The 27,747-nt window shown below is 37.2% G+C and overlaps 1 protein-coding gene across 6 annotated transcripts in view; it reads right to left on the bottom strand.

Annotated features, from left to right (window-relative positions):
• ZFPM2 (zinc finger protein, FOG family member 2) overlaps positions 1-27,747 on the bottom strand; it is a 303,099-nt gene that overhangs the window by 148,571 nt on the left and 126,781 nt on the right. For 3 of the 6 annotated variants that reach the window (XM_085053395.1, XM_085053393.1, XM_085053394.1), the window contains 2 exons: positions 25,330-25,383; positions 6,943-7,061 (listed from right to left, as the gene is read on the bottom strand). In XM_085053395.1, coding sequence (XP_084909521.1) covers positions 6,943-7,061; positions 25,330-25,383 — 173 coding nt within the window. Of the gene's footprint in view, positions 1-6,942; positions 7,062-25,329; positions 25,384-25,493; positions 25,704-27,747 lie in introns of all 6 variants that reach the window. The other 3 variants (XM_085053397.1, XM_085053392.1, XM_085053396.1) reach the window with 2 other exon arrangements.

Raw genomic sequence — 27,747 nt, 5'->3', positions numbered from 1 at the left:
TCTCTCTTTTCACCACTTCCTAAAATGCAAGAGCCTGGCACTTGGAGATAGCATCTCCCTCCAGTGCTGTCTGGGAGGCCCTGGACCAAATTTTCTTGCCTTTTTTTCTGTCCCAGGCTTCTGAGTTTGCCTCATGTCTTCTGCAGAACCATCCCCTTGCCCTGCTCTCAGCAGCTGCCTAGCAATGTACCCCAGGGTAAATTCCCACTCTCAGAAGGACCCCCTACTGAAAAGCAGCTCTCCAAAATAGGACAGTTTATTGAGTTTCCTCCCAGGGAGCTGAGTTAGTTTAATGGGAATGATTGGTAAAGTCTACTTCTTAATTACAATAGTATTAGGATAAATTCTGCTTAATGGAGATGCTCACAGCAAGCACCAAGTAACTAAATTATTTTTTAAAACCTTTCAAAATGACCAGTGATAGTTAAAAAAAAATGTTAAAGTTCTGCTGTTTTGATAAACAGGTGTCAAGCCATGGGTATGTGTAGTTTTAAAAAGCGGCTATAGCCAAGAAAACAAGGTTGAAAAACAAGAGCAACTTTGTGTAAGAATCCCCCATTGACATTATGTAAATAAATAAATCAGAAATGAAGAAAAAACAAAAGTATGAATGCAATGTCAATCCTATTTTATTTGTATGTCTTTTAAATATTTAGGAACATAAAACTGAGGCTATAGTATGGTGTGCAGTACTTAAACCAGTGTATTAAGAGCATTTAGGCAGAAGTGTAGGATCAAGGTTCTCTCTCTTTTAATGCACCATGTTGTTTTATCCCCTATTTGAGATCTGGAAACTAGTTCTGGAAGTTGGAAAAAAAATGCTGTTGGAGGTTTTCAAAATAGGGTATTTATTCAGATCCTTACCATATCTTGCTATCATATTATTAACATTATTTAAATTTATGTAAATGTAAATACAAGAGCAGAAATAGCTTTTTTTTTTAAGTAAAGAAGCATCTAAACTACAAATATGCATGAAAGTTTTTAAAAAAGATTCTTCTGTCATTGCATTCTCCTCAACTACATGTCTATATAAATGGGAGAGCACTTGGTACAAGGTGAAGTAATGTGAGGTGATGTGTTCTCAAAGTTCTTTGTGGATGGCCATGTGGACATCTTGGTGTATCTCAATTTTTTAAAACATTCCAGTTTGTAGGAAGTGGTCTCACATTGTGCCAGATGAGGTTTACACCAGATATGAGGAAAAGTTTCTTCACTTTGGCAGGCATTGGAACAGGCTGCCCAGAAAAGTGGTGGAATCACCACCCTGAAGTGTTTAAAAGACATTTAAATGTGGCACATGAGGACATGATTCAGTGCTGGGTTAACAGCTGGACTTGATGATCTTGTAGGTGTTTTCCAGCCTCAATGTTTCTGTGGTTCTAAGTAGCCAATCCCAACACATGCACACCACATCAGCACATGGCTGCTGGGTGACATCATGTGTTGTCCTAAGTGCCACAACAATAACATCTGCTCACGTTTGGGACAGAAGGAAGCGATCTTTAATTAGTTCAAAATATGAAGAGCCCAAAAGTAGTAGTAGAGAAACAGTAATAGTAGAGAAACAGTAGTAAAACTGAGAAAGAAATGCTTTGGTAGTCACTTGACATATTTAAAGCTATACAAGTAGTATAACACAGGTTTGAATCAAGATTCATTACTCAGTACACTATTTTTGGTAATGAAATATAAAAATGGCTCTTTGCTATTAAAAGCCAGGTTCTCCATTAGCAGTTAAATATCTAAAGATAAAGTTTACCTTTATCCCCTTCCATGTTTGAACAAGACAAACAGAAACTACAGACTGTCTACAGCCTCACTATGGACAGACTACTGCCTCTCTGTAGCCATGCAGCACCTCCAACAAAAGCTCCCAACACCCCTTGTGCTGCAGCTCTGAAGATTAAAAGTCACTGCCCACTATAGACATGAGGTTTCTGACCTGAAGTGACCAGCCACAGATTAGTGAGTGAATAACTTTACTGCATTTTGAACCTTGGCTCCCCAGCCCCTCACACTCTACCCAGTCAAACCATTCTGCGAGCGTATCTTCCAGAGGTGTCTTTGGTGTTGAACCTCCCAGATCCCATTAAATGGTCCCTGCTGTGTCCCACTGCTTGCCTGGCCCAGCCCTGCACATTCTCCTCCTGTGGATTCTCTTCACAGCCATATTGAATCCTCTTTTCCTTATCAGGCTCATACAGACCTGCCCCGCATGCTCCTCCCTGCAACAAGGAGACGAGCATGGCGGGCTGGATCCAGCTGATCATTGTTTTGCTTCACAAAACCCTGCCATGGGCACAGATTAGCACCAAAAACTAGATGGCAGCAGCCAAGGGAAAAGGCCTCTTGGAATGCCTCCACACTACTGCCAGAGCGACCACTGTTCGCCATCCGTTGTGGGCTACGTGGTTCAGTGCTGCTTTCATTTCCAGCAGCCTCATTCCCATCAAGCCGTCCCCTCAAACAGGGAAAATATTTACAGCTGAAAAAAGCAAGTGAACAGCTTTTCCTTAACTAGGCTGCTAGTGCCTTGAATTTAGATCTGTTTACACACAGCAACTCTTTCAATGATCTGTATGTCCCATCTAGAGAGGTCTTCTGTTCTTGTCACCTGCATGGTCAGATTAGACCTGGCACTTGTGCAAACCTACTTTCTTGTTAAAGACAGGAATCACAAACTAGGAATCTGATGCTTCAAAATTTATTTTTATCTACTAATAGGTACCCATGAACCACTGAATTTTCTGTGATGCAGCAAGACACAAACTTGGAGCCTTCCTGGTCAAATTGTGCTGTCTTCCATTCTACATCTGAGTTCTCATCAACTGCAGACAGCCACTAGTATTGTTCAAACTCTTCACAGGTGTGTTTGTCTGAATGGCAAGATTATATTAAATCTCAAACAGAATTTGGAAACGTGAACATGCACATTTTCTAGGCTAGAAATGATATTCCTATGCATTTAATTTTCTTGAGACTATCCACCTACTATGGAACAGTGAATGGAAAGTGAAATTAGTGGAAGGATGTGGAAGGGAATAACTTCTGTGCCCAATTGTGCTTAGAGATACAAACTGTGCATGAAACTGAGGGCAGAGGAATTTTGGCTATGTGGCAAAATTACAGGAACAGATATTTAAAAGTATCTAAATAGGAGATCTATCACTCTAAATGTAATAATAGTATCTAAATAGGTATCTATAAATATTTAATAATGACACAGGGAGTTCTTAAGGTCATATTGAAATAAGACTCAAATGCCTAGATGAGTTTTAGATCCGAGACTCACTTGTTAAAAAAAATGTCTTTAAATTTTCTGGTGGCTGCATGCAGATTGTTTCATCAACAGTAAAAGTAATAATAGCATACACTATTTGATAATGTAATTGTATGCAATTCATGAGTATTGGCTAAACTCCTAGATGAGAAAAATTGAGAACTTTATTAGTCATTGAGCTATTTCAAGTCTACCTTTAGTTTGAGTATTCTTCAGTCCTGATGTGGACCTGGCTCTACCATATCACCCAACAGTGCTGCAACTCTGTTGATGATGTCATCAGCTGCTATTCCAATTGCAAGCGTGAAGAGCATTAAAATAATTTTTGTTCAAAGTACCCAACCTTCCACTACTCCAAGATGTATAGCGCTAATATACTTCAAGACAGAAACTTGAAAGATCTAGAATGTAATTGACATCTGGCACGACGACTCAATTAAATACTGTGCTGAATTAATTAACTTGCTCTGTCTCCTGAGCCAACAGCAGCGAGACTGTATTCAGCAACACAGCACTGCTGGAAACAAGGAGCACTTCAACAGGATATTACATGTGCAGCTGGATCCAGTGCAGAGTGCAAGGGGAGTAAGTGAGCTCCAGCTGTGCAGCTTGAATGACTCCTGTGAGGCACTGTCACATCACTAACACTAAACAGTACAGTCAGGTGAGATACTTCTTGTAGTCAGCCACAAACATATTTCCCAATGAAGACAGCAGCTACAAAAATTAAGGTATTTACTCATCTGAGGGTCCCTGGATTTTTCTCTCCTCTCTATACAAAAAATCCACAAGAAAACTCTTTTCCAAAAATTTGATGTTTATAGCAGTGCAATGTTTGAGGTTCTCATTCAGAAAAGAACTAAACCTGTTTTCAGTTGCTCATGTGAAAGTTTGATTGAATTCTAGGGATGTGAGGCTCTACCCATATGAGCGTTCCAAAAGAGATGTATCAGCAATCTAAGTAAAAAATCCCAATTCCCCTGATGAACAACAGAGAACATATACAATAGTGAGATAAGTAATCAAATGTGTCAAAAAATCATAAAAAAACACAGAATCATTTCAAGAAAAAAAAGATAAAAGAAAAGCATGTAGAAGCTGACACTGAGGTTTTGTTGCTTTAACAGCAAATTAAAGTTGCATCAAAAGGTTTACATTTCTTCACACAGCATTTTAAAGTAACAAATGTAGGATTACAGGAAACATCTGGTATTTGTGAAAAAGAAAAAATACTTAGAATCAGAGAATAATTCAGGTTGGAAGAGATGTCTGGAGGTCATCCAGTCCAAAGTCCTGCTCAAAGCAGGGCAAACTTCAAAGTCAGATCCAACTTCGAAGTTAAATCAGATTGCTCAAGATGATATTCAGTTCAGTTTTGACTTTTCCAAAGGATGGAGTTTCTTGGGGGAATGAGACAGTATTTCTGAGGACTAAAATTCTGTTTACAGGAACTTTTTCAGATTTCCAAAGGCATTCGTATTTGTAGGCAAAACGAAAGTAAAATCTTTCAACTCGGTAAAAATGGAAGTTATGATTTTTATTTCTATAAGAAACAAAGTATCTTTCCAATTTAGTGAGAAAAAAGTCCTGAATATTTTCATCCCACATCTGTCTGATCTACATCAAGAAAGTTGTTCCACTCCATTACAATCAACAAATTAAAAGCCAGTTCTGCTCAATGCTTAATCACCAGTTCATTAAAACCCAATTCTCTTAGCTAAATGTTTCTGATATGGCAAAAGTGGTATTTGCCCAAATTTAAAAACCAATAACAGACCTTAAAACATGCCTGTGCTACTAAAGGAGGAGCAAGATCTTGCTAAGATTGTGGTTACTCTATGACCCCATTAAAAAAAAAGAAAAAAAAAGATACAATATGATTGGCTGCCGACATGTTGAAAATTTATCCTAGGAATATCTGATAAATTTTAATTTTGTAGTGAAGGGCCAATCAAGATCATCTCCCACACTTAAATGTTATGTTCATGTTGTATATACCTGATGAAGTGGTACAAGTTGACAAAACCAAGCTAGCATTTCTCCTAAGGTATGGATCGTGGACTGACTTTGAGCAACAACAGGACTAAGGTATCTGTTACGTGAAAGCTGATGAAAGTATTTATAATGGGATTTAGGATATTATTTTAATTACAGGTGGTTGTCACATATGGCCTTTTACAAAAAACATTTTGAGAATGATGATAGGTCAACAATAAAATAAATGACAAAACAAAAATTAAATGGATAGAGAAAATGGAGACAACTGTTCAAATCTTCCAGTTTTTCTGTTCCAACAATAAGGTGCTACGGTTGTGCAGTACTTTTGAAAATCTATTCTTTATTAAGGCACCTGAATGGGAAATCTGATCTGGGTTGAGAATACTGAACTCTAGTAAACTTAGATAAAGTTTCCATGTCACATTCTGTAACATTTCTTAGCACCATTTGATTAATAAATTATGCTAAAGAGCACAAAATATTAAGACTTTAAATGCCTACTATGTACTCATAACAATGCTTCACTCAAATTTTAATATGCATATTTACAGGAAGTAACATGCATCCTTTCCAGCAACCCTTAGAAAGGGAACTCTGATATACAGGCATAGGTTCTCCAGGCAGGAGTTGAAGACAATCAATTTCCCCCCTTTTCTCCAATGTCCACATAACCCCTCTCTCACACTGTCCCAGATGATACATCAACAACTCAGTGCTCTTCAGGTCCTCCAAGGGCAGGACAATACCCAGGCTGGTGAGCACTGGGAAGCTCAGCTTCTCCATTTACAGCACAGCTGTGTACCCTAAATGCCTGCAATCCCTCCTGTGAAACCGTTCCACGCATCTTTATGCGAAAGACATTCAATGCAAAGTCTGTAACAGCAGACAGTGATCCAGCTGCAGATAATGGTTCTTCAGAAGTATCCCACAGGGCAATGCATGTTCCAAGACTGTTTAAACCCTTCTAGAGATATTAGTTGTTTCCTTCCTGATATTTTCAGAAAATTAATCTGAACTATACACAAACAATATTGAAGCTCAGACTTAAAACCAACACAAACAAAGATGAAATGAAGACCAAGAAATGACATGATTTTCAGTGCACTGAGATCAGCAAAGCATTACTTTTAAGTAATATGGTCCACATACTTTCTGCAATCAGAATAAAAATGAGGCTAATTGAGAATATATTGTATGACAGGTGTGTTTTGGTGCTTTTCAAAAAAATGTTAATTTGATGGGAGATTTTGCTATGTTCAGTTACATTAAGGCAAATGTACTTAATTTTATCCCAAAATAATGTAGTTATTTATTTTTGTACCTTTTGTTAATTAAGTATTCAGCAATTAATACTATGAAAAATTTTAAAAGCCACTAAAAAATCAGATATTACTACTGAAACACAACACCTTGGTTCAGCAAACAAGGAAGTGACATTTCCCTCAGCAAAATAACAAGTTAAACACTATTAACCTGTGCTCCAAATAACTTCATGTGGATGCTTGCCATAGATGAACAAATTGGAAAAGAGCCAAACACCACTGTCCGTTAAAGCTAACAATGCCTGTTTTCAAATGCTCCGTCTGAGGAGCAATTCAGGCTATTCCCTGAAGAATGACACGCAGTATAACAAAGCAAAGCGTCTCGGAGCATCTACATACCAAGGTGTTATTATTCAGATCCATCTTCCCAGTGAAAGGCCCCCATGTTGTTCCGACCGGAAGCTGCTGCCGGCTCTGAATCTTGCGCTCCCCGTCTTTCTGGACCACCTCCAACTCTCCTGCAAACAAAGAAAACAAGCAGTGTTGAGAGTACTTTCACTCATGCCTTGACAACAACCACCTCTGCCTTTGTGTTGGTTTTATACGCACAATGTTCTGAGGACCAATATAATGAGAATTAATTATGCTAGTCTGAAAAACAACTGATCTTGTCAACCTGCAAAAGAAAAATAAACCTTTTTCCCTTATAATTATATTCAAATTTTGTTTAGAAAGTAAGTCCCATTCCTTTCTTGCATCTTTTCACACACATTAGAGTTTGAAAGCAATTTTATTCAGAACAGCAGTTTCATAAAGTTCTTAAGAAGTGCTGAGAAGGGAGGAAATGACAGCTGAAAAGAGAGAGTGCAACGGCAGCCACACCTGGTGCATTAACCTCCTTCATGCATTTTGCTGCACAAGATCACATTTTGAAGCATGCAGCTACTAAAAATTTGAGACATACCATATAGCCATAAAAAATGGACAACACCTCCCAGATACCACTAAAAACATTTATTGCAATTACAAAAAGGATTTTGAACTGAGTGAGGTTTTACAGGCAGTAGTATTTCAGAATTAAACAAAAAATAATTTAAATTGTTAGCTTAATGTTATGAGACAAAATATGTAAAAGCAATGGGGAGGCTGTAAAATATTTTTTTTATAGTGCATAATCTTTTTTTTAGTGCACGATAATCTGTATTTTTTTAAAAACACAAATTTTATTTTTGAAAGCAAAGACTTCAAAATTAACACTTAAAAGACAAATTTTTGCTTTTTAGCTCACCTTAAGTTTTCTGGATTTTCCAGTAAAGAGAAAGAATAACACACAATTGATCATTCCCAGGGAGGGAAAAAGCAAAATTCAGTTACCACCTTTCCCCCCCATATTTTTTAACTTCATTTCAAGATTAAAAAAATAGTCTGGACAACCCTTCTTTGAAAGTGGTCTCGTCATTAAGCCTATTTTTTATAAAAATTTGTTTCAAACAAAAATACAGCAACAGTTATATTTATATACACAACTTCTAACATTCTTTTCTAAATAAATTCTGATTTCAGACTTTCATAGGGATACGATGGAACAAAGACAGGCTGATCTGTGCTTTTCCCTTTAGATGTTTGACTGCTTTTTTCCATGCTCTTGCACTTCCAAACTTTGCCCTTCCTGAAGGCAGGCAAAAAATCTGTTGTTCTCATGAGCAGCAGAGCTCACCTCAACTTTGCTGTAGCCATGATTTTTCACGATCTGTTTTCCATGACTGCTAAAGCCCCTTCCTCCCTATCCCAAACATGCAACAGTGATTCCTGTCTTTTGCATCAGCACATCTCAACAACTCCACCCCAAATAAGGACGGTGCTTTTCCACAAACAGAGCGAAGTCCAACTGTGCAAGGAGTCAACTCGTCCCAGATTTAGAACTGGTGGTTGTTGTGAAACGAACCTTGGGCTGAAGGAAGTGAGTAACTCCTCCTGGCTCACAGGCAGCCTCCACAGACTTCCCCGAGCTAACCATTCCCATGGATGCCTGGATTTACATTACAGTCAGGCTGCAAAGCTTTTCCTTGTCCACAGGGGTTAATCTTGACCATCTTCCAAAGAGGAGACTTGGCTCCAGCTTCCATTTTCAAGCACAGAAATCTAAATTTCACCTCTGAGTGTTGCAGATTACAAAACTACTCTACGTAAAATCGTGCATCAGATCCTTCCTGCAAACTGGAACAAATCTAGGAAATAGAGCTGTATTGGTTTACAAAAGCTTCTCCGTACACGGGTGAGTCCTCATCATGACAGTGCTATGACATTTTCAAAGGCAGTATGTGAGCAGGAAAGCTTATGGATTAATTATATCTAATTTACACGTGTGACATATATGTGTCCAAACAGAAAAAAACAATAAAAACAACCAACCACAAATGCATTTTTTTCCTTCTCACAGTCACATTGTTACAAATTGTATTAACTTTAAAAATCTCTTTATATGTTAATTATGGAAGAGAGAAATTGCAAAGTAACATGTTTATCACTTAGCCATACTGCAGCATTTTCTCTCTACATAGAGATGAAAACTGCAGCATTTGCTTGCTTTTACACACTAAAAAACAGCCATGTCTACAGACATGTCACATTTAACTGATACCAGAGGAATCATGAGAATCTTTGAAAACCCTTTTAAAAAATAATTCAGCCTCCCTTTCTGCCACTGACATTTTTCATTTGAAAAGGGTTCAGACACAGTCAAACAGTGACTCCTTATCTGTACCTGTGGATTTACAAGCAGGCCTGTCTTTTAATGGATTAAGAACGACAAACTTAGGGCAGATCAACCAGTGATATCCAAAAAGCTACCAAAGTTTTAAGGTACACATCTTTCCACATTATATTTTAAATAAAATTAATAACATGAACCTTATACCTGATAAGTAGTTCAGGTTTGAGGCAAGCATAAGAATAAGCATTTCTTTTCCAAATATAATTTTTCCCTTCTGTTGATAATTAAATAAGTTACTATGGATTTTCTTTCTTTTTTGTTACAGTTCCAAGCTGTAGTTCAGGCAATATTTCAAAATATATGAATACTTTGAAATGTACGGCAGATGGGTTAATATCATGCTGAATTGTACTGAAACTGTTGTTTTCCCATCCACTCAGAACACCATAAAAGAGTAGTAGATTGCAGACAGGGGAACAAAATGTTTTGCTGCAAAACCTTTTTTGTTTCTCTTCATTACAGTTCTCCAGAAAAAGAGACATTTCTCTTTTGTCACCATGACCAGCAGCCATTTTAATGGTATGGGTGAATGTCAGAGCTGGGAAGGACAATCTGCTTGTATGTTTTGGCAAAACTAGACAATTTGGCTATGCCTATACAAGGTGTAGAACATTGCAGTTTAGTTCTTGGTGAAGACCTTTTTTGCTTTTCCAGCTGAAAATCTTTGTTTTTTTAGAGGAAAAAAATTAACACTGCCGGCAACTTTTCTGCATTTCTTTACAACATTCTGCTCCTCTGAAATTTCCTATTTGGTGAATGGTATCAACACTGCAGCACACAGGGGCCCATTCTCCCATTTAATGTAACTGGTACTGTCCCCTGCTCACTGCTGACTTCCCACAGGGATGCTGGTTTAAGTTCCATGCCTGTAGCCCTAAGCAACATGTGACTTCAAGGGTGTTTGCCGGAAAATGAGAACCTCACCCTGTGACTCTAAATTAAAAGGGTTTGAAAGATGTGTCAGCAAGACAAGATTTTCCCTTTCAGCCTCAGAGGAAGTTCAGATGTAAATCTGAAGTGCTCTCTACAGCTACCATCCCCTGCAAAACTGCTAAGGATCTTCACAGATTACATCAGGAGAAGGAAGAGGATCTGAGACTTTATTGCTGCATTACAATTCACAGTAAGAAGTGTAAAGACTCAGCTGGAACTGACTCTTCACAAATACTTGTCCATGGAAATTCCAACATGTGTGGAGAAAAAGAAAAAAAAAAGATGAAAAATTGCTGCAGCTTCCTTTAACCATGCTCAAGCCCAAAGGAAGCAGAAAATTCTGTGCCAAACACTGTTAGGTTCTTGTAGTAATCAGCAATCGTAACAGAGCCCCTCAGTACTGAATATAACGTTCCATCACATAACAGCAAATTAAAATAGAACTCCTTCCTACCCCTGGAATAAAAAATGTGATATACTCATAACTTCCAAGCAAAGTAGAGAAGCAGTTTTACTCTTTACATCCTAGACTTTTCAGCTCTCCTATTGAAAAGGACAGCAAGAAGCATAACAGAAGCAGCACTAAGAAATATAAGTAGAGAGGAAGTGATGCTCTGCCTTTAGTTTTTGAAGTAAGGTAAAAAAATTACTTAAGAGACATTCCACTTAGTGATATTTACTTGCCCTTTCCTTGCTATGGAGCAAGTTTTTTTTCCTCTTCAGCTTGTTCTTCAGGAACACACTTATTTCCAGCTTGCTGAGTAAGTTTATACAAAATATTTGAGACACATAGTATGGGCTAATCAATTTTGGTAAAAGATAATGCTGTTAGTGCTGTGGGCTGTTTCTCTTATCTTGTTGATGTAGCATACTTTTAAAGTCTGTGATTACTCAAAGACTTACGATAGCTGCACTGTAAAAGAAGCCTCAAGTCATGACTCACTAGTACAGCTACAAAACATCTCATGGCTTTTAAGATACTAGGCCACCTTGGTGGATAGAAAACCGGAATGAAAGGACTCAGTTTAGGATTCTTTTCATACATGCATATATTGTTTCAGGCGTGCCATACAGGGCTTTCATAAAACAGAAGGTAGAGAGGTCAGTTTAGCTTTGTATATTCTTTTACAGAACAATCAGGATCATTAAAAAAAAAACCTCTCCACAAAACAGAGTACACAGGAACCCAGCAAGAGCTTTTGACCCTTAACAGGATTTGACCACAGTTTGAATGCCAGAAAAATTCAACCACACATAGTATCTCTGAAGCAAAATAACACTGTCTTTTATCCATCTACCTACATTCTGGAGTAAGAAACAAAGGAGTGTATACCTTAAGGTGAATGATGAACAGCTTTTGTGGGAAAAATAGAGAACTATTTAATTCAAAAATAACTGCATCCAGATTCAGATGTGTTTAACACTTCTAAGCAGTTCATCCATAGCTTTGGCAGTAATTGTTTTTGTTTTGTTTTGTTTTTTAATTGAAAATAGCTTTCTAAGTGGAGTCAATTCAAAACAATGAGTAAGCTCTTCCTGTGCTATAATTAGAGACTGGTTATTTGACATCATGGGGCTCTATCAATTTCCACAAGCAAATGGCTCCTTCTTTGCATATTTTCAGTCCACAGCCACCTGGCTCTCTAATGAGTATTTTTGCATGGCAGAGAAATCGTGTATGTTGTAGTTTCAAACAAGGACTCCTCTGAAGTCAGAGCAGGCAAGTTAAAAACATTCTCAGAAGTTCTTAAGTGCTGCCCAGCCCAGAACCCAGTATCTGCCTGCCATCCTATATGCACAGGAAGAATCTGCAATTAGTATTTGGCTGGCGATTGCTTCCATTATAACAAATTAATACGTGTACATCTGCACACAGCAGTTCACTGATAGCAGAGAACTATTCCATTTCCACTTCTGTGATTCTTAATAAGGTAGCTCCAGTATTCAATGTTCACACACTTGTTTGGCAGACATAAACTGCATTATTGTGATACTTCCTGTAAATTCTCCTCCCTCAATTTTCAAGTCTCTGAGACATAACACACACTAAACTACAGTTTTGAACATAAACTTGAAATACGACATTCTCTATTCAAGTACTCCAGTCAAACCCTGATAAATCAGGCTGGCCATGCAGTGATCTTATCCCTTCTGACTCTTTAATAAATCGAACCTTGTAAGTTCACGCTGTTGGAAGTTGTCACTAAATGAAATTGTGACCTTATCCGATGCGTGAACTTATCCTGCTGACAACTACATTTATTGTACGGATAAGCATAGGGGGAAAAAAAGAGGCTTTCGATAATTGTGATCTTACCCATATGCAACTCTAACAGATGGGATCTTTTTGATGTTCCATTTAATGATTTTCTATGATGAGCCTCTACTCAGAGAAAAAATAAATGTTCTTCATAGGTAAGTGGTAGGGGGACTGGTAAGCGGTATGAAAAGTGCACAAAAAGGAGTGGCTGACAGCAGAGAGTCAAAAGCTATTAGCTTAACACAAAGAGCTTTGAATTAGTTGGTAATTGCACCGGAAAAGATAACATAATGGAAATGGTAAAACAGGAACATTCCCTTTCCACAGGATTCATTCAACAGTCCAAAACCTTCAAACAAGTAACTGTGACTCTGAGGCAGTAACCCAAAATATACTGTGCTATGGCACTTCATGAGGAAGGAATGAATGACTGAATGAATGAACAAATCCTCTTCCAGCACTGACTAGATGTTTGCCTCTGCTGTTGTGAAAGAATGTTGCATAACAGATAATTCACAGAATCACAGAATAGCTTGGGTTGGAAGGGACCCTTAAAGGTAATCTAATCCTACCTTCGTTCACTGAGCAGGGACATCTTCAACTAGATCAGGTCATTCAGAGCCCTGTTCAACCTGGCCTTGAATGTTTCTAGGAATGGGGCATCTACCTCTCTGGGCAACCTGTGCCAGTGTCTCATCACCTTCAATTTAAAAATTCCTGAAAATGGGAAAGCATCTCACATTATTGTGTTTGTCAGGGATTGAATACATCATGTTACCTAATTCTCACAATGGACAGTACTGTACCCATTCTGCAGTCTTCTCACCCTGACTCCAGAGTGAGAAGACCTGAGTGGTGTCAGGATACAGTCTGTTTTGCAGCACTGCAAGTCTGTTGTGAGATACAAAAACTGTAGTTATCTTACTGGAAAGACACACATATATATGAGACAAATTCACAGAGTCCAAGCAGTAATGGACTAAATTACAGTCAGTCTTTGAAAGAAAATTTATCATTTGCTTTGCTATGAAAATGGCATTCTCAGGGGTCTTGGTAAAACCAAGGTTGGTTATTTAGATTCTCCACAAGCAAAGGCAAAACTTAATTTTGCTTCCCAGAAGATTGGCCTGGACACTGTTACAACAAGAAATATAGAAAGAGGAACAGATTCGGGACTGAAAGCTGAGAAAACAGCTCTGGATTGGAGTCACCCTGGAGGGAGGGTTGCTATTCTGCTGCCGCTGAGGTGGTGGAGGGCTTCTGAACATAGCAGCCTTTTTTCTTTCTCTGAAGTTACTGCCACCCACCAGCAACTCCTTCCCCCAGCCCTGATCCTTCCTGTACACATCCCACTTAAGCAGTAGAGTTAACCAAGCCTCCCAGCCACGAGATAAGTCGAGACAAGAGTAAGCCACAGGTACTTCTGGCTTTAACCTACCGATCTCCTTTGCCTATGCTTAGAAGCAGATCTGGACAGCAAACACCATGCAGGAGAAGCTGCCACAAGCTTCTTCATTCCTAACTCAGCTGCCTAATGTTGCCCCATCTTGACAATGCTCCCACAGGGCAGCTGTGCACTCTAGGTAAGGATGACAAATGAAAAGGCTTCTCTGTTTTCTATAACAAAAAAACTTGCTGCTCCTTACCTTTCTTTAGAGCCCTGAAAGTCAGAAGCAGAGTTTCTTTATCTCTTCTACCTGCTGCGAGTACTACAAATGGCAGAGAGTGCAGGTGCTATCCTTATCTGCAACAGCACTGTCCTACATCAGGCAATAAAGGGAAGGAAAGAATATTGTGAAAGTGAGGATAGGGAAAGCCTAGGCAAAGATTTTCAAAGAAAAAAGACTGGGGTGGAGGAAGGGGGCAGAAATAAATTTAAGAAACAAAGCAAGAGAGATGAAGTCTAGGGAAAGAACCATTTGAAGACCCAAGTTGGATCTGAGCAGGACACAAAGACAGAGCCTGGAGAAAGAGGATCATAAGATAGTCAAGAAAAAGTGGGATGCAAAAATCTTAACAGAGTGAGACAAGAAACATGTATTTCTAAATCTGAAACACAAGAGAAGTGCATGACTTCCCATCAGAATGCAAACACTATGTCTCTTTTTTAGCCAAGGCATCTGCATTATTACAGTGCTTAATTCGTAAGCTAATCACTAAAGTAAGATATACTTATTGTAATACCTCATTGCTCAGCTGAATCCTGGCCAAACTGAACAAATGAAGTGAGTCCACACTGCATCCAGTGATGTGATTTCACCTGACATTTGGTCAAACCCATTCTCAACATCCAAGTAGCCAGATCACCATGAGTACCACAAAACTGTTTTGGAGAAAAAGTTGCATTACTGGAAATTTCGTTTACACCAGGCTCCAGCTATGCCCATGACACTGACTGGTTGATGTGACCTGGGTTATGGGGACATAAACAGCTTCAGATTTACAACTGAAATGGAGAGCTAACTTCAGAGGTGCAAGGGTGATCCATGTCTTGCAGCACAAGCATAATTTTCAGAGATCATAATCTCAAAATAAGTGACTGACACTTAAAATTCAAAAATTCTCTATTTGTAGATGTATTTGAGATTTGTAACACTATATTTGGATTCAGTTACTTATATAAAATGAATACAAAGAAAAAAGTTACCTTCTTATAGTACCTCACACTCCTGTAATCTACAGAATTTACTAGGAACACAGGATCACATCCCAGATAGAAAAACATAGACCCATGGTGGTGAACACAGTCTGCACCAATTTGAAATGACAATGCAAATTCTACATCTGGGGGGAACTGGAAGCAAGGGCAATTAATTGAATAAATGTTAATAGCACATAAATTGAGTAGCTACTGAAGAAATGGAAATGGCAACCTAAATAATAATTTTTCATCACATATGCCATCAAAATAATTTTTAAGGCTTAAGATGAACTATTAAAAAAAGTACTGTTTTTTCCCTGAAAAAGGAAGGATTACCAAATGAACATGGCTGCTAGAATTTGATTAGCTTTTTAGATTTTCACACAGTTCTATAGACTTTTCCTTTATTTGGACTGCTTCACTGAACTTACAGAAACATGCTCAAAGGCAAAAAAAAAAAAAAAACAAAGAGGGAGGCAGAAGCAGAAAAAAAAGGAATTTACAAAAGATGCGCTAACAATGCCAAAGGTTTGCTCACTTGCTTCAGAGTCAAGTTCCACATAATATGAAAAATACTGTGTTTATATCAGCATCTAGTCTACAGACAGAAGCAAAATAAATGCAGCCATCATGGCAAAATCCTGATCCTGAGATGAAATAAGAAGAAAAGATCTCTATCAAGTCTACTAACTACAGGACAATTTACCCCTCTGTTTTCTAATTCTACTTCTCATACAAAAGAAAAGAAAAATGATTTTTATTTTCTCCATAATTTACCAGTTTTGCATAGTTCAAGAGGTTTGTTACTGCCTGCATATGTTGAGGTAAACCTGGAGTAGAAGTACTTCAAAAATACAGAAAAAAAATCCCCAAAGGCAACCAGTGAAGCTAAAGAATCATCCCTGCAGTTCTCTATGAAAGGAATACTGTAAACTGCATTCTCACATGGGCAGTGCATACTGGCAAACATGTTCTATTATAAGCTATATTATAATACTGCACAGACCCAGCAGGCTGAGCAGGTTCTTCATCCCAGCTTTGCTCCCTTTCTCTCCATCACAAATACACGGGATACTGAAATGCCAGACTTGGCAAGAGCAGGCTGATGATATTACTGAAGAAGGTTTTTCTTGATAAGATCATCATCTGTTTCTGGATACTCCTGGGATGCTCCCTTCATCAGCAGAGGAACAGTAGCCCCCGATAAATGTCCCTTTGTGTGCAGATTCTCCCTGATATATGCAGAAACATTTCAGTCCTGAGTCTGTCTGCTTTTCCTTTGCTTCACGTAGGGAAATACAGTTAGGGGTTTATGGACAATTATATGTAAAACAATAGAAAGTGGGCACAACTGAAATACAGCTTATGTAACTCAGACTTGAAGTATTTTCTGACACAGATGCTATTTGGCAGGGGAGAAAATAAAACATTTCACCATCACCTACACCAATCCTTCCCTATGACTTCTTGGAATCCTTTTAGCTGGAAGATGCACACTTTTTTTATTTTTAAACAGCATTATTTACACAAATATATATGATATTTATATAAAGTAATTCATAGACATTTGCATGTTTACCCAATATTATGGGATTTGCTTTTTACTTGGAAATAATGAAAAATATCAATGCAGCCTTTGTTACCAGTGAATATAAAAACCTATTGAAGTTAACTTAGTCTGAAGACTGCTGTACTAATATTGATGAAATGAAATATATTACATGAGCAAAAATGTTTTGAAAAGTATTCTTTTTAATTCTAAAAGCAAAAGTAATGAGATCATCTGTGACTGTATCTGTGGTGTCTTCTCAGTTTACAGTACTTATGCTTAGAGATAGAAGGATCTATTTTCATCTCTCATTTGTGTAACAGCAGATAAGTTATTTGCTTTCTATCAGATATGCATACTCAGAGCTATGAAGCCACTGCTTAGACACCGATATCTAGCTAAAAGTATGTGAGCCAAACTGTCCAAATGTGTTGCAAAAGAAGCAGATGCTTTAGTATGATTTTCCTATTTCCTTTCAATGTTTCCAACAAAATTCTGAAATGCATGTACCAAGAAAAAAGGCAAAACTCTCAATAAAGACTCAAATTTATCAGTATTTAGTGTAACCATCCAAAAGATCTAGTTATTGTTGAGATCAGGAAAGTGAGAGGGAGACAGGGACGGAGAGAGATTGAATGCCATGCTCCACTGCATGCATGCAATATATAGTCACATCCATTATAAATACAATTTCTGTGAAAAGCAACATTATTATAAATAGAGATAAATTTAGTATAACTATAATGTACAATATCAAGATTCAAATTAATAATTCCTTTGCACTTGCTGAGGAAGGCCATGCATAACAGACTCATGGCTCTGCACTGCTCCAGCACTCATGAGTTATGTGCTTATCTACATCTCCTATGAGCAAGAACCAGCAGCGACCAACACAGCTTCTGAACACTGTGCCAGACAGGAATTGACTGCTGGGTTTGGATGCAGACCAGAGTCCCCTTCAGTGCCTCAGCCTGGACTATCACACTGCTTCCATGTGCAGCTACATCTTAGCATAGCCGAGACTTTGAAGCTGATATAAAGAGTGATGCTCACTTGTACGGCAGACTTGTAACTTTGAGTGAAATAAACCCTTGAACAGAGATTGAGCACAAGTCCTGTGCACTGCCTAAATCCTACTCTGAGGCTTACATAAGACTTAAGTAGAATATTGGCCTTGTGGCAGCCTTCTGTACAGGAATGATCTTGACCTTCATATGAGTAAGTCCCAGGGGCATCATGTGTGTAAAGCATATCCCAAATTGCTTTGCTGTACCACCTTCCCTTTGACAAGCACAGGCTTTGAACACCCCATTGCTGCTTGGACACATGCAGTGACTGGGGAGCCTGAGGGAGAACCACAACTGGCACATGTTCTGTGGCAGTAGGATGTAGATAGACTTTCTCCAGGAGAATGACCTCCTGAGACTGACTCTTCACAGCTTAGACTTTACCTCTGTAAATAATGACTGAGCACAAGTCCACATACTCTACATCCTCACTGGAAATTTCAGCCTAAATAAGAAACTCAGGGTCTCAGAGGAAGTCAGGGCTAGTGACAGGAGCCCTAACTTTCCCTGATAGTTGCAATCACTGCTTCTGAAAACACAACACTTAAAATAAAAAATAAACTTATTATTTTGAAGAAGTAGGAAAGTATTTCTGGCAAAGCATAGTCATGAAACAGGCAGTGTCAACAGTGATCAAAAGAATTATAATTCAAAATATATATGGGCTACAGAATTATTTTGTCAATGAAGCATTAAAACTGCCCCTATACTATGATGTTTTAAAAATACTAATGTCAATTTATAACAGGTTCTTATTATCCTGCAATGGTGACTTACTGTAGTAAGTAATATACAAAGCATAGTCTATTATTAAATACATAGATTTAAAATGGTTAAGTACGTATGAAATGATCATATTGAAAAAGATGCAGTTTGAAATCTTTATTCCTCTGCTAATAAAATCAGCACTTTACAAAATCGTATGTAATAGCATAAAAAAGTTCCCCTTAAAATATCAGCTCCTTTCTACCTCCCCACTAAAAAAAAATCACATGCATCAATGCTAAGAGAAGGTTTCTATTTTAACTATGACTATTACTTTGATGTACATAGATACTTTTCAACTTAACAATTCCTTTTTGATAGGCACAGACAATTTGCTGTAAAAAGAGTCCTGGAGAAAGACAGTTTGATTCTACCAGTTTTTTTCTCCATATGTTTTCATCTCAATTAACAAAGTATATTAGCATGATATGTAAGTAATGCATTAGCTTAAAAGGAATATAATATCTACACAAACAAATCCTACTTTTACATAACCAATGATGCAGTTAATGGTTTAAAAATTGAAGCCTTTCAGCATCAGAAAAAGCTTGAACTTCCATGCAGGAGCTGGGAGCACTCATTTGCATATTCCAGTATCTCTCCATAAAAGCCAGCTTTCTACCCACCTCCTGTCCCCTGGACAGTGCTTCCTTGGGCAGCTCCACTGCCACTTGCCCTCCCCCTACTGCCCCTGTGGCCTCAGTGTTCCTCCTCAGAACTGTGTCATACCCAAGCTCCCCAGGACTGCCTCCAGCAATGTCCAGAAGCAAATGTTGGAAAAGACATGAGCAGTAAGGCACATATGCTCTCCTTCACACAACTGGTTTCTAACTTTCTGTCTTTCCCACACTGATCACAGATCATCTGCCAGTCAAGCCTAAGCTGAAACGACAAACTTTCAAGTTACAGCAGAAGCATTAAGGTCAAAATGAAATAAAAGAAAACTCCATGTTTGTAAATGTCATACTGACTTAAAGTGAATAAACATGAAACTATTGGAGGAAGTAATACTGTACTTGGAGGAAAATTTCAAACTATACTCCATACAAGTTGTACATTTTTTCACACTTTCTGTAAGCATTTATAAGCATGTAAGAATTCTAAATCAATAAGATAATTTCATTAAAAAAAAACCAAAAAACAAGCAAAACACCAAAAACATTTATGGCTGGGTTGTAACATTAGCACCTTAACTTTCCCATATAAGAGAATATATGTATAAATAAACCCACACAGCTTACAAAGTCTCCCACTGTGCCAAATATAGCCATGATATGTTTAGGCACTTTCTAAATGCTTATGCTGTCTTCTCCTCTTGACAACCAATAAAAAATACTGGAAATTACTTTCTTAAATGAGAGACAGATATTCAAAAGCCAGTACCAAAAAAACGCCTATAAACAGGTAGCTCAAGCCTTTGCGAGTACTTTCTCACACATATCATAATAACAGTTCCAAGAAACTATCAAATAAAGAAGATGCACAGACTTTTAAAGAAGGCCAGACTTGCAGCAAACATTTTAGTTACAATCTTTGAAAGATCTGGGCTTGGTTAATTGGATCTAAGCCTACCTCCTATGGGACATCCAATATCACTCATAATCTCTCTGTAACTCTGGAAGTAATAATAATTCCTTTCTGTCACCTTTTATTGACCTGTTTTTTTTAAATAGCATGCAATCTAGAGTGGGGACTGTAACTGTGTATGCATGTATAGACATACATATAAAAAATGCAAAACAGATACATAAATATACATGATAGGTAGATAGAGAGATAGATGATAGATAGATGATGATAGATGATATAGATAGATAGATAGATAGATAGATAGATAGATAGATAGATATAGATAGATGATAGATTGATAGATAGATAGATAGATAGATAGATAGATAGATATGTACATACACACATTCTTATTTACCTATAAAGTATAGTATCTAGGACAAAAGGATCTGTGTGAGTAGAAACCAACAGCTTCTAAGTGATACTGTAATACACACAGCAAAAAAGTAACATATCTTGGCATGCTGAAAGGAATGCCCTTTTCAAATATTCTGCATCTTTTTTGTCTCTGGCAAGTACGCTTGCAGTGGGGCTTTGATTATGTTTCTGATATGTACTCCATATCACCTTTTAGAATAGTTAAACAAAACTCAGATCCTGTATTCTCTGAATAATAAGAAAAGACAACCAGAGAGAAAGACGTAGAGGACTGGTTTCAAATATTGTACTTGATGTTTGAAATTTAGTTTTGATATTTATCTAAATTCAAACAATGCATGGTTTTACTCTTGAAATTATTACAATCCACAAATTTAGGGAGAAAATATTTATTTATATATTGGTTTTTAGCTCTTAGATACACTCAAAAAATAGGAAACTATACCCTTTGAAATGCTGAGTTCAGTTGTTCCAAAATATTATACATAACACATGAAAGCAAATCATTTACTCCTTTCTTATCTGCCACTGAAGCACACAGAGAACACCTTTTCTAATTTATTGTCATCTTCCTAGAAGTATTTACACCAATTAAAATAATTTCAATTTGAGTGGCAGCTGACTCTTCACTACCATTCCAGGACAAATGTGTCATCTGTTTTTACATTTGTGGATACCAAGAGGTTTACAATGACGCATCATTCTTTGACTTTTTTTTGCAATCATGAGTTTAAACAACTCCTGACAACTAAACGCTGGCACTGCATCCAATAAAACTGCCATTCCTCCTTATCATGCACAAATGAAATAAAACCACCAACAGCAAATCAATGTCTACACTTTTTAATGAGTATAATTATGGTAGGAAGAAGCAGGGAAATAATATGAAGACTGCAAGAAGAAGCTTTAGGTTTGCCAGTTTTTTTCCAGTGGCTGTTTGCATTTATCAGTTTCATAGAGTACTTAGAAGAACAAAATAATTCTGTTTGAAAGCTACAACAGAGACTTCAAAACTACCATGTCAACAGTACACTTCAGTATCCAGAAAGCTTTAAGTATTCTCATGGAGAAACAGAGGCATCACATCTCACCTGTCCTACACCACGAGAGCTTGGTATAAATAGTGCAGAATTTAAAAGCACTACACAATAAAGATACCGGTGTCTGACAAAACCATTATTTCACTGAGAGGTATGATACTTCCCTCCGAAAGGCAATAAAAAGTAAATTCTACACTGCACTGTACATAAAGAACAGTTAAAATGAAAAATTTGTTGTATGACAACCCATGTTGTTAACAATATAGGCAGATCAAGATAAGTGGGTGGATTTGGATCATCATCAGAAGACACAAGGCCATATTTGCCAGTCTATTATGTCATGTGTCTTGAATTCATGATCCTAGGAGTGCAATAACTTTTTATGACATGATGGAGAAGTTACATTTTATACATGCTCCAAATACCCAGGCAAGATAAATGAATTAAACTCAGCAACCATATTGTATTTTTAAAATGTTACTGGGCAATATAGGATATGGTTAATTCTGAAGTGTAAAACATACAAATCATCACAAAATAGCAATGAAAAGCAAACTGTGATTGCCAGATGATATACACCAAATTAATCCCGTTGTAAACCAAAACAGTAGGAAATTATGAGAAATATAAGAAAATGATGGTAAAGAGATTCTCTGTTAAGTCAATGGGGAGCACAGCAACAAAATCACACACAATATTTCAGGAACTGATGATAGACTTGAAATTCTATCCTCTGCCAAAAATGGCTCATCCCATTCAGAAGGGCTATACAATTTTAGAAGCAATGGTTATTCATATCTCCCCTCAATCATTCCTACTCAAGACACAGGTAAATTAAAACAAAAAACCTGCAAAGAATAATTTTAAGAGAAAATTGTGGTAAAGTTGTTAGAAGATGCCTCTGTTAAGAAAAAAAAACCACAAAAAAAACTTTTATTATTGGACCAATTATGTTTCTTTGATGCAACTGCATTTATCTTTAGTCACTGAAAATGTATACAATATTGCACATCCAAACCTATGCTTTAACAATATGCTAATTATACAGCTCAGATGATCTGGAAAGAAATCCATTTTACACTGATGATATAAGGGAGTGACAGTACAATTTACATTAAGAAATGTTTTCTCATTTTTCTCAAAAATTGGTTTGCACTCAGCCGGAGAAATCTAAATTCGACCAACAGGCATCCCTCCCTTCTTCTCCATGGTTACAAAATAACATGACAATCTGAATGACGGAAAAGATGCACATAAGAATGGGTTACAAAAACTCCTCTGGACACAGGCACACAGGGTGTCAATGTTTTCTTTCATAATCTGATTAAACAGATGATTACTGTATAGAACAATATTGCAATGTTAGTAGCAGACAATTCTCAGTGACATTACTTCAAACATTTTGAATTAGGTTTCCCAAATTGTCTAAATTAGCCCCCAGGGCAGTTAGCCAGTCCACATTCCTGACTTTATGGGAAGAATTCTAACTGGAGAGGCTAATACAAAGTTTCCCCTTTTGCCTAGAGCTTTGTTCACACACTTCTCTTCACTCCAAGTTTAACAGTACTGTACTGTGGTCTACTTTTGGCACACATTTTCCTGCCCCTTTAATACCAACCTGTATGGGCAGAGCTTAAAAGAGAGTGATTGGTTCATTGTGATTTTCCTTTTAGTGTTCAAGGGATACAGACTGCATCGACTGGGAGATGGCACAGTGAGAATCCTGATTCCTGGCACACGGCTCTTCATCAGCCACAGACATCTAAGCACATGGAATTGGAGGGCTAAAAACAGTCTTGATTTATGCATTTGATTCAGAGCTATCTTGCCAGATATATTGTGAAAAAATCTATACCTATAATTTATCCTCAGACTGATACATTTCATTACACTGTGGATTCATGGGGAAACAGAAAAAATGAGTTTCACAAGTTTTTGGGACCATGTAGCTTTACAGATACAGCTGCACCAATGCTGGACTCTAGTCACATTTTATGTAATATTAAAACTATACAAATGCGTAACAAGGATAAACTAATGCAGTGTAATGATAAGAAAAATTATCATTAATTTGATAATATAATTATCAATAATAATAATATTATAATATATATTATAATAATAATACAATATAATGCCATAGATAAGAAAAATTAGTATTTTCTTAGAGGCAGAGCCTAGAAGAGTTTGGCATTCAGAAGTGCACATCCAGAATTTTTCAAGATTGTCAGCACTAGTAGACAGAACAACGGAAAAAAGATCTACAAAGATGGGTAATTTGAGAAAATTATGACAGACTATCACACCAACCACTTTTTATTTAATAAAGGATGTTTATTTAAATAGTTTAGACTCAAACTGTAAAATATTTCCATCAGACAAAACCTGTTATTTTAGAACATTTATTCGGGTAACCATTTCTTCTTTAGAACATTATCTTCAGGTAATCATTTCCTGGCTTTTATTTGTATTATACATGTATTTCTCACAGGGAAGAATAGGACTTGAACACCAAGTTAAAACCAGTGTTATTAGAAGACTTAACAATAAGTGCAAGGACAGAAGCACGTAAGCCTGAGGATAAAATAAAGCCATCTTAATTTAGTTCCACAAAATAAAGATGAGGTTCATCTGAAACCCGTGAAAATTACTATCAAGATTTTAATTGACCTCAGCAGGTTCCAGCTAGGCCCTGCATGTTCAACATGGTGGTTCAGTGCAATTTTGTACTGTTTCTAAAGAATGTTCACGCCATCCCCAGTTCAACCCCTTCTCAGCTGTTTATGCATTTCCACTGAAAACTGAACTGTCTGAAATTATTCTCTGCAATTATTTCCTTCTTTGCACAAACATGTTTTCAAAGGCATTCTGAATATGCAAAAGCAAGTTTTTACAGTTTCTGTTCTTCTCTTTAAAAAAAAAAGAAAGCCATAACGAATGTGCAACTCTGCAGTGATCTTCTCCAGAATATGTTAGGGTGATAAATTGTGGACACTGCAAAAAAAAAAAAAAAAAAAAAACCATAGAGGAAATGAATGGCAATTTCAAACACATACAAAAATTCACTGCACTAGAACATCTCAACCTTACAAAAATAAAAATTTCAAAACTATATTTTGATTTTCAGATCACTGAAATTACTTCATAACTACAAAATTTTTGTCCAAATTAAGATTCTATTGTAGCTTTTTAAATAAAATTTTCTGGAGGAAAGTGCTTGTAATATTTGTGTAGAAAAAGTGGTTGGTTTGCTTTCATTTTCTCCAGGAGTTCAGGACACCAACAGCTTAACAGCTACTGACAGCTTAAAGCTCTTTCATTCTTACACCATTCCACAAGACCTGAAAGCCACCCTCTAGAAAACAGCGAATTCCATCAGTATTTCAAGCTAAACACTTCACTGTTTCAGGCTTCATAGGCAGAAAAACAGTATGATAAATTAGACTCAGTATATCATGTCCCTGTTCACTTTCCTGGCACTATCTGCTTGAAGCTAAGAGAAGTCATAATCTTCCAGTTGCTGTATCATAGTCCTTTTGATGATACAAAAGCATATATAAAATAAGGGTAACTCCCCACAGTTGTCCTTGTCACCTTGTTTCACACTTTTTTTTCGCTTGTTTTGTTTTGTTTTTACAGAAGAGAATCATAAAATGTCTGCAGAAGTAGAAGAGATAGTTTTAAAAAAAAAATCTCCATTTATAACCGAGTGCAATGTTAAAGGCAATGGGAATTCTAGAGACAGCACAAACATGTGAACTGCCCCTGCCACAGCAATTGCCTTGTGATTCAGGCATTTGACATCACATACCTGAAAGCCTCCAGCACCTGCTTGTGAAGGCTTGGCTCTTCTCTTGCATCAGGTCTGTAAAACAGAAGGGAAAAAGATGAATTCCCATCTGTACAAAGGCCACACCACCTGCATTCAGCCCCACAATGCTGACACTGTGCACAGACACATAGACAAATGATTACCTGATTCATGTTGTCCAGTTCCAGAAATGTAAGCTGCAGTTGCTGTGAATTTTCTACCTAATACCTCTCCTTTTGGCATTTCTGCTGCACTACTGGAAGCCCCCAAATCAGAAGAGTATCTGATGTGTTCCATCAAGTGAAATTCCCATTTGGCCTTTTATCTCATGACTGTTGGACTCTGCACAAGTAATAATACAAAATATCTCTCACCTGCAAACAATTTACAGTAACATAATCAATAATGTATTTCCTGTGATCCACTTTACCATTCAAGAAAGTTGCATTTAATGTGTGGAAATATTTTAAAAGAAGAAATTACAACAAATTCCAGTCATCATGGGTTTTATATGATTGCTTTCTCTCTTTTCACATATGTTTACACTCACAGCAGTTATACCAAGACCATTCAGGAGTTCATTTATTCACCCACCAAAAGGCATTACTAATAACAGAACATTTTCTAGGGTTCTGCCCAAGGGCTCTGGGGTTTAAACTGCTGTGTTGGCCTTTGCTTACCAATGGAGAAATGTTGCTACCAATTATTTTATCTCACCCACCCTGCATGCCTCTTGTACATAATGATATTTTTTGAGGCTTTAAATCTCTTTGCTAAAGGCACTAAATGCAGATGTGTGCTGGGCTTGAGGCTTATAACTTGTAGAAGGGAATACAGAGGCTGACTAAATGAATGCTGGTCAAAGGATTGAGTCAAATCCCTCTGAATTCACAATCTAAAGCACACTAATAGACAGAAGTTAAATGTACGGAACTTGCTAACCCACAACAGCATGTTCACATATCTGAACCCTAAACCATAATTTTTCTGTACTAAGTGATTTTCGTTCTCCTGTGCTGCACATACTAATTAGAGAAAATAATTATGTTGTAAATTAGCTTATCTACTAGAAAGACAACTGGGAGAAGATGGGCCAGAAGTAGGGAGAGGAGAATGGTTATATGGGCTATTTACCCCTGCCCCTGCTTCATATTTTGTTTTACGTATGAATACAAGTGTAGAGAAAAAAGAGGAGCCACTTACAGTGGGTCCCAGTATGTTTTTCCCTCCTCTTTTCTGGGAGCATGTGGGTGGACAAGGGTGTGCACACAGGCAATGCAGGAGTAAAAGCAGTGTGTGTCTCCATTTCCTTCAGTGATTCCTTATCTTTTTACCTTGTCTGATGTTTTGTGCTCCATCACCCTAACACACCTCTTGTTATCAAACCTCCTTAGTGTTACGAGGACAAAACGTTCCTTTACACCATAAACAAAAAGTTTATTCCCACTACACACAGTATAAATTCTTTTTCACAAGGATCTTTTGGTTTTCTTCTTCCTTCTCATTCATATTTAGTGTCACCTCCTCAGACCTTTCTCCTGGTTTCCAAAATAACAGAGAACCCTAAAATTAAGCACTACTGTAATTACCCAAACAGTACCATGGACCCTGAATTCAGTACATCAGTATACTGCATACTGCATGGAAATCCATTAGAAATTCTTTTTTTGATCTTATTTTTGTTCCTTTCATGCAATGTATTGTAATTTCATGCTGTAATATGTAGGTAAAATGGAATTCAGCAATCATGACCACTTGACAGCAAATAGATCAAAAAAGTTCTAATAAAAATGTATCCAGCTCAAGTAGCAACAAACATCATGACTTGCTCATCTCACAATCAAATAACAAATGCATGTTTAACTTCTTCTCAACATATGCTTTCAAAGTTCTCTAGGCTGACTATTTTATGTTTTTCTTAAGTTCACTTTCCCTTTTACAGTTATCCTTTCTATGTATCTTTGCACAGCTTCTGTCCCAATGAAGTTTGCAATTCCTTCCAATTTTTTCTTTCACATGCACTTTATCCCAGTCTTTCAGATGTCATTCAATTCTGGCAACACCCAATTGGCTAGTCAGTAACACTTTTAATAAACTGTAATTTAGAGAATGCTATGTATATATAGCACCAGACCATGTTTTGACTGTCTGGCATAATTAATGTCCAAGCATTTAAACTGGATGCATCTGGAGAATAAAGCTTTGCGTACCAGTTTATCAATATTTGACTAAAATATAAAGATTCTAGGTAACATTCTAAATAATATGTATTTCTTAATTTTCTATATTGGTAAATATTCACTTGTTAATTTTACAGTGCTCTCAGAAAAAAATCTTTTTCCTTGCAGGATTTGTAATCTTACTTCCTTCCATCTCTTCATCATAAAAGTGCCCTTTTTATAGTCTGTAGCCATCGTA

Source organism: Lichenostomus cassidix, chromosome 2 (genome assembly GCF_008360975.1).
Source record: "Lichenostomus cassidix isolate B80296 chromosome 2, HeHo_3.0, whole genome shotgun sequence".
NCBI classification, from domain to species: domain Eukaryota; kingdom Metazoa; phylum Chordata; class Aves; order Passeriformes; family Meliphagidae; genus Lichenostomus; species Lichenostomus cassidix.
The sequence above is the reverse complement of the archived record's forward strand: the minus strand, read 5'-3'. Positions and strand labels throughout refer to the sequence as shown.